Source organism: Mercenaria mercenaria, unplaced genomic scaffold (genome assembly GCF_021730395.1).
Source record: "Mercenaria mercenaria strain notata unplaced genomic scaffold, MADL_Memer_1 contig_3868, whole genome shotgun sequence".
Classification (NCBI taxonomy): Eukaryota; Metazoa; Mollusca; class Bivalvia; order Venerida; family Veneridae; genus Mercenaria; species Mercenaria mercenaria.
Window position 1 is genome coordinate 17,334 of NW_026462049.1, and position 14,418 is coordinate 31,751.

The 14,418-nt window shown below is 38.5% G+C and overlaps 1 protein-coding gene across 1 annotated transcript in view; it reads left to right on the forward strand.

Moving 5' to 3' along the window:
• LOC128553470 (uncharacterized) overlaps window positions 1-14,418 on the forward strand; it is a 50,660-nt gene that overhangs the window by 13,887 nt on the left and 22,355 nt on the right. The window contains exons 2-3 of the mRNA XM_053534626.1: window positions 4,029-7,543; window positions 8,119-8,303. Coding sequence (XP_053390601.1) covers window positions 4,029-7,543; window positions 8,119-8,303 — 3,700 coding nt within the window. The remainder of the gene's footprint in view (window positions 1-4,028; window positions 7,544-8,118; window positions 8,304-14,418) is intronic.

Below are 14,418 nucleotides of genomic sequence, written 5' to 3' on the forward strand. Positions count from 1 at the left end.
ATTTTGATACAAGCGAAACTGTATCATCTGCACTATAAAATACTTACAAGTATTTCTTTTTATTATCGGCTTGTTATAAGTTATTTTTTCACCCTAAGTAAGTTGACAAAATCGTAGGAAGCAGGTTTTGAGGGGTAAATCAAATACATATGAATAAATCCTATATGTTTTTGTTGTGCAAAAAAGTATCATATTGTGTATTAAACCGTTTTCATTTTCCACTCATTTGTGTAATTGCAAGGGAAGTAAACTAATAGATATCTCTGCTTATAAGTACTAGCCCAAGGCAAGAGTTGTCATTCTTTGTGGATCACAACTTTAAATTAAATATTTAAACTTCTGTAATTGATATTAACAAAACTATCATAAATTTCACATTTGTGAAATCGTTTTTGGTTATGTCAAGGACTTGGAAATCAATTTCTAGACTTTATTTAATGTGTTTCTATCATTGAAAACTTTAGGGTCTATCTCTACATTATACAATACAGTCTTTTAATAGCAGATTGATGAGCCGGTAGTTAAAAGCAAAGGCCTCATTTGAAATATAAAATATTAAAAACCTATAAAAATATAGGAAATAAAAATCCTATTCTATAATATTTCTCTCCCGCGCGTTATTTATTTGTAAGAAAAATATTTGATTTAGAGAATATCAACAAAGTTATAAAAGTTCATTTTTAGCTCGACTATTCGAAGAATAGTCTAGCTATTCTACTCACCCTGGCATCGGCGTCACACCTTGGTTAAGTTTTTGCATGCAAGTACATACAGCCATCAATTAAAGGCATATAGCTTTGAAACTTATTTTTTCTATTTCTAGGTCAATTACCAACCTCTCTGGGTCAAGTCCCATAACTCTGACATGTATTTTGAGCAAATTATGCCCCCTTTTGGACTTAGAAAATTTTGGTTAAAGTTTTACATGCAAGTTACTATCTCCAAAACTAATATAGATATTGAATTGAAACTTCACATGTGTCTTCGGGGTTATAAAACTAGTTGATAGCAGCAAGTCTCATAACTCTGACGTTCATTTTGGCCAAATTATGCCCCCTTTTGGACTTAGAAAATTCTGGTTAAAGTTTTGCGTGCAAGTACATACAGCTATTTCTAAAAGGCATATAGATTTGAAACTTATTTTTTCTTTTTCTAGATCAATTACCAACCTCACTGGGTCAAGTCCCATAACTCTGACATGTTTTTTGAGCAAATAATGCCCCCTTGTAGACTTAGAAAAATTTGGTTAAAGTTTTACATGGAAGTTATTATTTCCAAAACTAATGCAGATATTGATTTGAAACTTCACATGTGTCTTCGGGGTTATAAAACTAGTTGATAGCAGCACAGCAAGTCCCATAACTCTGACTTTCATTTTGGCCAAATTATGCCCCCTTTTGGATTTAGAAAATTCTGGTTAAAGTTTTGCGTGCAAGTACATACAGCTATTTCTAAAAGGCATATAGATTTAAAACTTATTTTTTCTTTTTCTAGATCAATTACCAACCTCACTGGGTCAAGTCCCATAACTCTGACATGTATTTTGAGCAAATTATGCCCCCTTTTAGACTTAGAAAATTTTGGTTAAAGTTTTACATGGAAGTTATTATTTCCATAACTAATATAGATATTGAATTGAAACTTCACATGTGTCTTCGGGGTTATAAAACTAGTTGATAGCAGCAAGTTCCATAACTCTGACCTTCATTTTGGCCAAATTATGCCCCCTTTTGGACATAGCAAATTCTGGTTAAAGTTTTGCGTGCAAGTACATACAGCTATTACTAAAAGGCATATAGATTTGAAACTTATTTTTTCTTTTTCTAGATCAATTACTAACCTCACTGGATCAAGTCCCATAACTCTGGCATGTATTTTGGGCAAATTATGCCCCCTTTTGGATTTTGAAAATTCTGGTTAAAGTTTTACATGCAAGTTTCTATCTCCAAAACTAATGCAGATATTGAATTGAAACTTCTCATGTGCCTTCGGATTTATAAAACTAGTTGATAGCAGCAAGTCCCATAACTGATATGCATTTTGGTCAAATTATTCCCCCTTTTGAACTTAAAACTCTTTTGATATTTAACCTTTTTGGGTAATATTTTCCTGCTTCTGGGACAATATTTCGAATAGTCGAGCTTGGCTGTCTTACGGACAGCTCTTGTTAAGGTATTAGATCACTAATAGTAATGTTTACAAAATGGCCTTTGCTTTGTATATTCTGAAAGGTAACCATGTTTTGCACTATTTTACAATTTTTAAACAACTTTTACCGTGCCGTTTTTTATAAATTTTGTATAACTTACGTATCTCCTCAAGCTCAAGTAGAGACAAATTTCAGAGTGATAGCCACTATCCAAAACGTTTGCAAATAACTCATTTTACCATTAATTTTAATAAAAGAAACATCAAACTATTGGTAAACAATTATAAAACACAAAATAAAAATGTCAATATCATTTTTTCTATGGTGCCTCAAGTAAACGGATTTAATGAGACAGAATTCATACTTCAACATTGAAAAATTAGGGTCAAATGCTGTGTTTCTGTTTTGAATTTTGCTTACTCCATTTAAAAATAACCTTAGGGCAGACATAAAACCTACCTAAATTTCTTCCACAATATATAATCTAAGAGCGAAAGAAAACTAGAGAACTTTCACCGCGTGTAACTCAATATTTTTAAAGATGTGTAACTCTATTCCTTCTGTTTAAGTAGTAAATTCAGTTTGAACTCCAAAAAATCGCTTATAAGATTCATCTTTTTCCATTTTTTTTACAAGAAATCAATAATAAGTCTTGAAAGAAGTAAAAACTTACTAGAAAAAAAGGAAAATAAGGGGGAAAAAAATTTGGTCCCAGTAGGGCTTGAACCTACGCCCCCCTAAGAATTGCAGTAAAAGTAGGTTTATGATAGGAATTGAATACTCTTCAAAAAGGAGGTTCTGTATTAGTGATCTAATACCTTAAGATGATTGTCGAAAAATGTGAATTCAAAATTATTCGAAATATAACGAAAAGTATTAAATTTGTTTGCCTGAGGTTTGGGATGGAATTATGTCGGTTGGAGTGGTTGGGAGTCGTGGGCAGGGGCATTTTCCATTAAATTGTAGGCGTCATCATGTAGATGAGATTTTATTATTGTATTGTAAACGTTTCTACATTACAAGAAACAGTGAATTTAGAGCATATTAATACAAATTTTACGGTATTATTTACATGAAATTTAATGATTCTGTTTATGAAATGAATAAAATACCGTGAATTCAACTCGTGTGTCACAAACTTTTTATGATAAGACATTTTACATGAAAGGCAAAGAAAACCCAGTTTTAAATATTCGTATAAAGTAGATCGTTTAAACGTAATCTGCTTCCCTTAAATTGTTTGCAAAATAGGAGAGATCGCCCTGACATCACGCATCATCACCTGTATTTCTGGTGGTGGGCATAACAAATATTTTTACATCATTGTGTATGGGTTGGAATTTTTAATTTATAATAACCTTTTCGTTCATTTAGCATATAGCCCAAAGTGTATCGCAAATTTAAACTTTAACTTATATTTATACGATAATTTATAAATTTATTGAATTCTTAATTTAAACATTTCATTGGTGAATGAAACGATATGGTTTTTCACGCTTACCATTTTCGCGTTGCGCAGGCGCAATAAACTCTCGTTTCACGATTCTCGTTTACCGATGCGCATGCGCAGCTCGATACACGCTTCTCGTTTATTTTTTGCACGAACGGTTAACCAACGGATAACGGCTTGTTTCTCGAAAGCACGGAAATTTATCGGGAGCTCCACTGTACATTGAATTCTATTCATGCAGTTATCAAGAAGTCTTTGATAGAAAAAACAACAACAGTTAACTGATTTCATCTAAGCCCTTCTTTGATTTATATTACCCTGTTTTAAAGAAATTATACACAAGATTGGTAACAGTTTCTCTAAGTTTTTCTACCTTTTTTTCAGTTTCTGAATGTTTGTCCTATCTATTATAAATATTTCTTGTTTTAGACATAGATTTGATGGTAGACTTGGTCCCAATGATCCATCTACATCAAGAATGTTACCTAGACAACCTGGACCCGACCTTACTCAAGGTCATCTGTATCAGCCTAGTAGCACGTCAGGTGAAGGTCAGTCTGCAAGAGAGATGGGACTTGGTCCGACAGCTCTGGATAGCTCTTTATATGGACCAGAATCTTTATACCAGCAACAATTAGATCAAGGTCAAATGGGATATATACAAGGTCAAGGTGTAAAGTCAGGTGGACCAGATACAGCCCAAGCACCAACTCCACAATCAGACTATGTTCCATTAGATCAGAGGTGGAAAAAAGACAAGCCAGTTACTCCTCAGTCAGCGTATCCACAAACAGGTCAAAGGCCAGTTGTGTCAGGGTCATTAAAGCCACAGACCAGCCAAGGTATATCACTAAATACTCATCTGCAGCCAAATCAAACTCCCGACCAACAGAATTTTTATGCCCAGAATTTAGCTCTTGCTAATCAAGAACTTCAATATGGACAACCAGGAACATTCCAAGGTCAAGGTCAGAATATACCAAACCAATCTATGCCTGCAGGTCAGAGTCAGATGCAGACAAGCCAGTATGGTCAGAATATGGCTGACTTTCAGACACAGAGGTTTTCTCAACCTCCTCAGCTACCAGTTCATAGTGCTCCAGCTAGTCAGGTAATATCACAGATGCCATCTTCATTGCCTCCTCAGTCCATGCCTGTTACAAGGGAGGTCACTAGCACAGTGTCAGCTGTTGGTGGTCCAGTTCTCTCCCCAGGAAATGAAAATCAGGACTACAGAAGTATGCCACAAGGTAATTTTGGTCCTCAGGGTCAGGGACAAGGTCAAATTAACACCCAGCAAGTTCAAGGTCAGCAACATATGTCACAGCCAGGATACAGTGAAGGTCAGCAAGTACTCCAACAGTTTCCTCAGTCACAGCCACAACAACACCAATTGCAACCACCTGGAAGCCAGTCATTCCAAGGTCAAGGCCAGGTACAAGTTTCTGGATCCCAGGCACAATTTCAGCATTCAACGTTTCAGCCAAGTGGTAGCCAGCATCAGCGTTATGACCAACAACATGTGCGAGTTCCACAACAGACAGGACAGCAACAGCACATGGGACAAGGACAGACTGCTCAACCAGCTCCCCAACAACATCTTAAGGGTCAAGGTCAAATGACACAATATGTTTCTCAGCAACCAGGACAAGGTCAGGCATTGCAGCAAATACCTCAACATATGGGACAGTACAGCCAGGCTCAACCACAGTACAGCCAGGCTCAACCACAGTACAGCCAGGCTCAACCACAGTACAGCCAGGCTCAACCACAGTACAGCCAGGCTCAACCACAGTACAGCCAGGCTCAACCACAGAGCAGCCAGGCTCAACCACAGAGCAGCCATGTTCAACCACAGTACAGCCAGGCTCAACCACAGTACAGCCAGGCTCAACCACAGTACAGCCAGGCTCGACCACAGTACAGCCAGGCTCGACCACAGTACAGCCAGGCTCGACCACAGTACAGCCAGGTTCGACCACAGTACAGCCAGGCTCGACCACAGTACAGCCAGGCTCAACCACAGAGCAGCCAGGCTCAACCACAGAGCAGCCAGGCTCAACCACAGTACAGCCAGGCTCAACCACAGAGCAGCCAGGCTCAACCACAGTACAGCCAGGCTCAACCACAGTACAGCCAGCCTCCAGCCAATGCACAATACAATCAGGGTGTACAGCCTGCAGGTCAGGTTAATCTGCAACCCACAAATCAAGGTCAGTTTGACCAGAGGGGAACAGTTCAAGGTCAGACAAGCCAATTTATTCCAAGTCAGCAGTTGCCTGGACAACAACAGTTGATATACCAGCCATCTGTTCAAGGTCAAACAGGACACCAAAAGCCCTTTGTGCATCAGGCTGGACAACAAATCCAAAATTTACCTCAGACCCAACAGCAAACATATACCCCTGCTCAGCAACAAAATGTGCCACTCCAGCCTTCGAAGTTCCATGCCCAGCAACAGTTTCATCAACCTCCTCAGTCTGCCCCAGTTCAAATAGCATATTCTGGTGCTAGCATTCAAACTGGGCCACCAGCTCCTGCCCAGCAACAAGGAGTATCAACAGCAGGTGGGCAGCAAAACCTACACCAGTTCCATCCACTTCAACAACAGAATTTTTTTCAGACCCAGTTTTCATCTTCAGCCAGTACAGGGACTGCAGGTGGATACATGCAGTCTGGACCCAGGTTTGCTGCACCAACCTCTTTGATGCCACAACAACAAGGAGTGCCAGCTGCACCAGTTAGTGGTCAGGTGGCACCTATCCAGCAACCTGTTGCAGGTCAAGGTCAGCAGTATCAGCAGCCAATGATAACACAAGGACAGAATTTTGTGCAGCCTCCACATTCCTCGCCTGCACATCCGGTGTATGGGGCAGGGGCTTTGCAGTCAGCTCAAAGATTATCTGCTCCACCATCAGCTTCCTCACAGCAGAATGTACAAGGTCAACAATACACAGGTCAACAAATGGGTGGGATACCACAGTCCCAACAAGGTAGAATGCAGCCTCCATTGAGTGGTCAAGGTCATCAAGGTCAGTCTGCAAAAACATACAGCCCTGCACCAGCTGCATCTGTAAGTCAACCTTTGAATATACCAACTATTCCACCAGTTTCAGGTCAAGGACAGTTTGTCCGGGGTCATGGTACACAACAGAATGTTCAAGGTCAGTATATTGGTCCACAGTCACAGACATCTATGGGTCAGGGACAATTTATCCCAGGTCAAGGCATAGGTCAGCAGCCGCAAAAACCCCAGGTACCAGGTTATTCAGAGACCGTTGTGAACAGGCAGTTTACCCAAGGTCGAATTCCACACGGTCAGAGTTCACAAGAATTATCTGGTCAGAGCCAACGAAAGGGACAGATTCCACCCAGTCAGGGGTCCCAAGTCTATTCTCATAGTCAGTTACCAAGCAGTCAAAGCCAGCAGACATACCCTCAGAGCCAAGTAGGTCAGTTTAATCATTATCAAGGACAAGTACCTGTAAACCAGCAAAGACCAGGTGTTCCAAACCAAACTGTTGCTCAGCAACAATATGGACATCAAGGACAAATGCAAGGTCAGTCACAGTATGGACAGGGAACCAGTCAGCTTAATCAGACTGGTCCATTGCCTCCAATGCAACAGATTCCACAACAAGGGCAAATGAGCAACAAACAATCAGTTTTACAACCTGAAGTTTTAAAACCTACTTTGCCATCAGGTTTAAGTCAAGGCCAAACTAGCAGTCCACAAAACCAGCAGAATTTGTATTCCTCCCAAGGTCAAGGTCAGAACATACAGCCACCACTTCAACAGCAACCAGTCCAACCTCAAGGACAACCAGTCACACCGAGTTACCAACCAGTGAGCCCAATGCATGGAAACTACCAGCAAGGGCAGCAAAGACCACCTAGCCCAGCAGTTCCTATAGTTACACAACAAGGTCACATAAAAACTCAAGGTAAGTCTGAACTTATGTTTGTTCAAAGGTCTTAACTTATAAAAAAAAAATGAAGGCACTTTATAATATTTATGTACATTTTTATAACATTTGTGGGTCTACTAGAATGGTTGTTGATGAAGAGCAATGCATTGTTACAAGATGATTGAATTGATTATGAATGCAGAAATGAAGTTTAATTTAATATGCAATTTTAAACATTTTGATTTACATATCGCGGGCTTAGCGCAAAACGGTTGTAACTTATATGAAATAAAGAAGGAGTTACAACCGTTTTGCGCTAAGCCCACGATATATACTCACAGAAATATGTGTTATTGTAACATGTAACAACATAGTGTTTCAGTAGTAAGGTTTCTGACTTAAAATTGCATGCTGGCTTACACATGTGGGTTAGATATTCTGCTTGGGGTGTAAAATTTAAAGTTGTTAGAATCTTGCTTGTGCCTGAAATAAGCCTGAAAGAGCAAGTCTGGTATTCCTTCACCATTAAAGATGTAAAGTAGTCATATGACTATGATTTGTCAATATGAGGAACAGATAAACAATAGTAACATGAACAGATTCACATTTAGATGTTAAACCAACCTTGTCAGTGGAAGTAAAGCCATCTCAGCCACAGAGTCCAACGTCACACCAGTCAGCGGCTCGAAATATTTCTGTAGATAGACAACTGTCAACAGCTTCATCACTGGACGAAATTTTGTCATCAAGTCCAGATGCTAGGACCGAGTCAGCAGAAAGAGTCTTGGCGCCAAAGGTACCATATTGACAGTAGAAAACTTTATAATCATTGCTCTTATTAATTGTTTTGAAAACCTCTTAAAGTATATTGCCAGACATGCCATAAACTTTGAAACTGCTGAAGGTAATTGAGTAATTTTTACAGTAAAATGAATGGTAATTCCAGGAGATACAACTGATCTCCACTTTAATTTGTACTTCATTTCTTTCATTTTGTCTTTACAAAAGGAAAACAACTACTGAAAGAAATCTAATTCTTCGTTTTTAGATAAAAATGTGTTGAAGCGAAGAACTGTGACTTTAGCTTAAGTTATTGCAAAGGACTTGGCTGTCTGTTTTATAACTTAAAGTAGTTCAGCTGTTGTTACATACCTTTACACAAAGTCAGTCACTTTGGTATAGGTTACAAAATTTTGTTACAAGTTGCACAGGGAGTGAAATAGTGATTGTGTATATAAACGTGAAACATTTGATGAAACAACTTACTAATGGCAAACACCTAGAACATGTGCAAGTTCTGTTTGGTAGGCTCTTTCTCAGGAAATAGCGTATTAAGGGTGATCAAGCTTTCTCCTATGCAATGGCTTCCCTTTAACTTCATATGACCTCTGCCACCACAGACATAATATTATGCAGAGCTCAGTATGTTTTTAATCCTTAATTTTGGATGTCAGTTATTTGATATTTTTATATTATTTTTCAAAGAAATATAGCCGAATAAGTTCGATATCAGATTCTTGATTTCACTAGATTTTATTCAGATAGCTGCTACATGTATGTTATTATTCATTATTATACAGTTGTTAAATGTACTGGAAGATATTTGAATCAGGGAGTTTAGCCTTGTATGGTTGAGATAATGTACTACATGTAATTGTAACTGCTAAAATTACTCCAGGGAGTTTGGAAGTTTAGTATTCTGCCAGGGAAGATAATTCCTGCAAGAAGTTTGGAAGCTTTGTGTGGTAGAGACTAATTTACTGCTGGGGAAGATAACATCTGCTGGGAGTTTAGAAATTTATTATGTTAGAGACACAGAGGGCTAGTTATGAAAGCATTCATTGTACATACATGTGAACCGTGCCATGACCACTCTAGAGGTCACATTTTTTGTGGGATCTTTATGAAAGTTGGTCAGAATGTTCATCTTGATGATATCTAGGTCAGGTTCGAAACTGGGTTACGTGCCATCAAAAACTAGGTCAGTACGTTTAAAAATAGAAAAACCTTGTGACCTCTCTAGAGGCCATATATTTCATAAGATCTTCATGAAAATTGGTCAGAACGTTCACCTTGATGATGTCTAGGTCAGGTTTGAAACTGGGTTACGTGCCATCAAAAACTAGGTCAGTAGGTCAAATAATAGAAAAACCTTGTGACCTCTCTAAAGGCTATATTTTTTATGGGATCTGTATGAAAGTTGGTCTGAATCTTCATCTTGATGATATCTAGGTCAAGTTCGAAACTGGGTCAACTGCGGTCAAAAACTAGGTCAGTAGGTCTAAAAATAGAGAAACCTTGTGACCTCTCTAGAGGCCATATATTTTATAAGATCTTCATGAAAATTGGTCAGAATGTTCTCCTTGATGATATCTAGGTCAAGTTCGAAAGTGGGTCACGTGCCTTCAAAAACTAGGTCAGTAGGTCAAATAATAGAAAAACCTTGTGACCTCTCTAGAGGCCATATTTTTCATGGGATCTGTATGAAAATTGGTCTGAATGTTCACCTTGATAATATCTAGGTCAAGTTTGAAAGTGGATCACGTGCCTTCAAAAACTAGGTCAGTAGGTCAAATAATAGAAAAACCTTGTGACCTCTCTAAAGGCCATATTTTTCATGGGATTGGTATGAAAGTTGGTCTGAATGTTCATCTTGATGATATCTAGATCAAATTCGAAACAGGGTCATGTGCGGTCAAAAACTAGGTCAGTTGGTCTAAAAATAGAAAAATCTTGTGACCTCTCTAGAGGCCATACTTGTGAATGGATCTCCATAAAAATTGGTCAGAATGTTCATCTTGATGATATCTAAATCAAGTTCGAAATTGGGTCACTTGCCATCAAAAAGTAGGTCAGTAGGTCAAAAAATGAAAAAAACGTTGTGACCTCTCTAGAGGCCATATTTTTCATGGGATCTGTATGAAAGTTGTTCTGAATGTTTATCTTGATGATATATAGGTCAAGTTTGAAACTGGGTCAACTGCGATCAAAAACTAGGTCAGTAGGTCTTAAAATAGAAAAACCTTGTGACCTCTCTAGAGGCCATACCCTTGAATGGATCTTCATGAAAATAGGTCAGAATGTTCACCTTGATGATATCTAGGTCAAGTTTGAAACTGGGTCACATGCCTTAAAAAACTAGGTCAGTAGGTCAAATAATAAAAAAACCTTGTGACCTCTCTAGAGGCCATACTTTTCATGGGATCTGTATGAAAGTTGGTCTGAATGTTCATCTTGATGATATCTAGATCAAGTTTGAAACTGGGTCAACTGCGGTCAAAAACTAGGTCAGTAGGTCTAAAATTAGAAAAATCTTTTGACCTCTCTAGAGGCCATATTTTTCAATGGATCTTAATGAAAATTAGTGAGAATGTTCACCTTGATGATATCTAGGTAAAGTTCAAAACAGGGTCACGTACCTTCGAAAACTAGGTCAATAGGTCAAATAATAGAAAAACCTTGTGACCTCTCTAGAGACCATATTTTTCAATGGATCTTCATGAAAATTGGTCAGAATTTTTATCTTGATAATATCTAGGTCAAGTTCAAAACTGGGTCACATGAGCTCAAAACCTAGGTCACTATGTTAAATAATAGAAAAAACGACGTCATACTCAAAACTGGGTCATGTGGGAACAGGTGAGCGATTCAGGACCATCATGGTCCTCTTGTTTTATATAACTTACATTGTTACATTTTTTTATTGGTCGAAAAACCAAGACCACTTTTCTGTGGTACAACATGGATGTTACTTTCAAATTTTGGATGTATTTTAAGGTATCTCTACCTGGTAAGGATTTTTTTTTTTTGTGGACTTGGAAAAATAAAAGAATAACAATAATTTCTAAAAAAAATTGTAAACAACTAGAAAATTAAAATTCCATTTACAAATACAGGTGCTAGTGTAAAGGAATTTGCTGTGACGGGCATATATTGTGACATTCTCGCACTCTTGTTTTATTTTAAGATTAACTTCTCTTAGTTGTTACTATGAATAACTTATATTGTAACTTTTTTATAATTGACCATAGGGAAAAACCAAGACCACTTTTCTGTGGTGCAACATAGATGTTACTTTGCAATTTTTGGTGTATTTTAAGGTATCTCTACCTGGTAAGGAGTTTTTTTGTGGACTTAGAAAAACAAAAGACTTACAGTGATTACGAATATCCACAAAATTAAAATTCCATTTGCAAAAACATGTGCTAGAGTAAAGAAATTCGCTGTGACGGGCATATATTTTGACATTCTGGCACTCTTGTTCAACTTAGAAATATTTGGTTAAGGTTTTATCTGGTATATCAGTACCCACTAATGGGAATGGATTGAAACTTCGAACAGTTGTCCATTGTCATGAACTGATATGCATTTTACAGGTTCCATAACCCTTTTTTGCAATTTTACAAAATTATTCCCCTTTTTATGCCCCAGACATCTACTGATGCGGGAGGCATAATAGTGATTGTCCTGTCCGTCCGTACGAGGTTAACCAAATGGGACCGTTTCGTCTAGCATCAATACCCCATACTAGAATGACTTGATACTAATGCAGATGTAACCTGTGACCATTCCTCATCCTCAGACATCACCTGACCTCAGTTTAACCTTGACCTTGCACTTGACCTCGTTTTGGACTTTGGTTGCTTTGTATCGACAAAGATGCCACTGGGGACATCAAGCGTTTATTGAACGCAGCTTCTTGTTCAACTTGCATTTTTATTCAACTGACAAGGCTGTTGAATAGTTAAGCATTGCTGTCCTCCGACAGCTCTTGTTAGTCCCCTACTGGTTGAAAACCAGTTTCGGGGACTATAGGAATGCACTTTTCCGTCATTCCGTCCGTCCGTCCGCAATTTCGTGTCCGGTCCATAACTCTGTCATCCATGAAGGGATTTTAATATTACTTGGCACAAATGTTCCCCATGATGAGACGACATGTCATGCGCAAAACCTGGACCCCTAGCTCAGAGGTCAAGGTCACAATTGGAGGTCAAAGGTCAACAGGGCTTTTTTTCTGTTCGGTCCACAACTCTCCCATCCTTGAAGGGATTTTAGTATTACTTGGCACAAATGTTTCCCATGAGGAGACGACATGTCATGTGCAAAAACTGGACCCCTAGCTTAAAGGTCAAGGTCACAATTGGAGGTCAAAGGTCAACAAGGCTTTTTTCCTGTCCGGTCCATAACTCTCCCATCCATGAAGGGATTTTAATATTACTTGGCACAAATGTACCTCATACTAAGACCCCTTTCAGACTTTCAACTTTCAGACCCCTAGCTCAAAGGTCAAGGTCACGCTTAGCAGTCAAATGTTAACATAGCATGAACAGAGTCTGTTTCGTGTCCGGTCCTTAACTCTGACATTCATCAAGGGATTTTAATATCACTTAGCACAAGTGTTCCCCATGATGAGACGACGTGTCATGCGCAAATCCCGAACCCCTAGCTCAAAGGTCAAGGTCACAATTGGAGGTCAAATGTCAACAGAGTTTTTTTCCTGTCCCATCCATAACTCTGCCATCCATGAAGGGATTTTAATATTACTTGGCACAAATGTTCCCCATGATGAGACAACATGTCGTGCGCAAAGCCCAGACCCTTAGCTCAAAGGTCAAGGTCACAATTGGAGGTCAAAGGTCAATAAGGTTTTTTCCCTGTCCGAAGCAGAACTCTGTCATCCATCAAGGGATTACAATATTACTTGGCATAAATGTTCCCCATGATGAGACGACGTGTCATGCGCAAAACCCAGTACCCTAGCTTAAAGGTCAAGGACACACTTTGAGATCAAAGGTCAAGAGGATTTTTTCCTGTCCGGTCTATAACTTTGTCATGCAAAGCAGGATTTAGATATCAGTTGGCACAAATATTCCCCTGGATGAGACAACATGTCATGCGCAAGAACCAGGTCCCTAGGTCTAAGGTCAAGGTCATATTTAGAGGTCAAAGGTCAAATTCAAGAATGATTTTGTACGGAACATTTCTTCTTCATGCATGGAGAGATTTTGATGTAACTTGGACCAAATGTTCACCACCATGAGGCACCCTTGTTTTTAGAATTACGTCCCTTTGTTACTATAAATAGATTTTATTGTAACTTTTTTATTACTGGCGGTAGAGAAAAATCGAGACCACTTTTCTGTGGTACAGCATGCATGCATACATGTGATAAGTTCAGAATCCCAAAACTGGAGGTTTGCCATTTTTCAGCTGGAGTTGGGGTCTCAAAACTGGAGGTTTTTTATCGACATAAATTAAACGCGCGGACACAAAACTTAGAGAGAAAATCCAACATTTTAGGCCACACAATTACGCATAAGTCTACACCAGAAGAAACAATCCTCACAACTCTTGATTTGAATTTTGACAGAGTTATAAATGCCACTTTTTAACTTACATTTTTTGGTTAAAGTTTTATATAATGTCCAATATCTCTGTTACATTCAAAGCTGTTGACTATTATGCCCCTTTTACTGGCAAAGCTTTAATTGCCCCTTTTACTGGCAAAGCTTTAATTCAGAGTCCATCATTGAGAAAAGTCAAGCATGCTGTCTTACAGAAGCTCCCTCTTGTTCCAACTTTAAAACTTTCTTAAGGCCACACCAAACTGATAAGTTGTTCATCGGATTTTTTTCTGAAAAATTTGAGGTGGCGAGCGAAAAAATAATTTAAATATTTTTTTGGTTTTTGAGAAAATCAGGAGCGAGCGAAGAGCGAAGAAATATATTTGTCTTCATTTGTCTCTCGACTGACTAATAAAAACCTTAAAATAGAATGTATAGCCCTTTTAAATTTAAAAGTAAGTCCCCAGGGGTTGAGAAAATCTGACATGCAGACGCACAAAAAAGCGAACTCGGGGGGAAAAAAGGTAATAACATTGTCATTCAGTACACTGTAATCAAATAATGCAT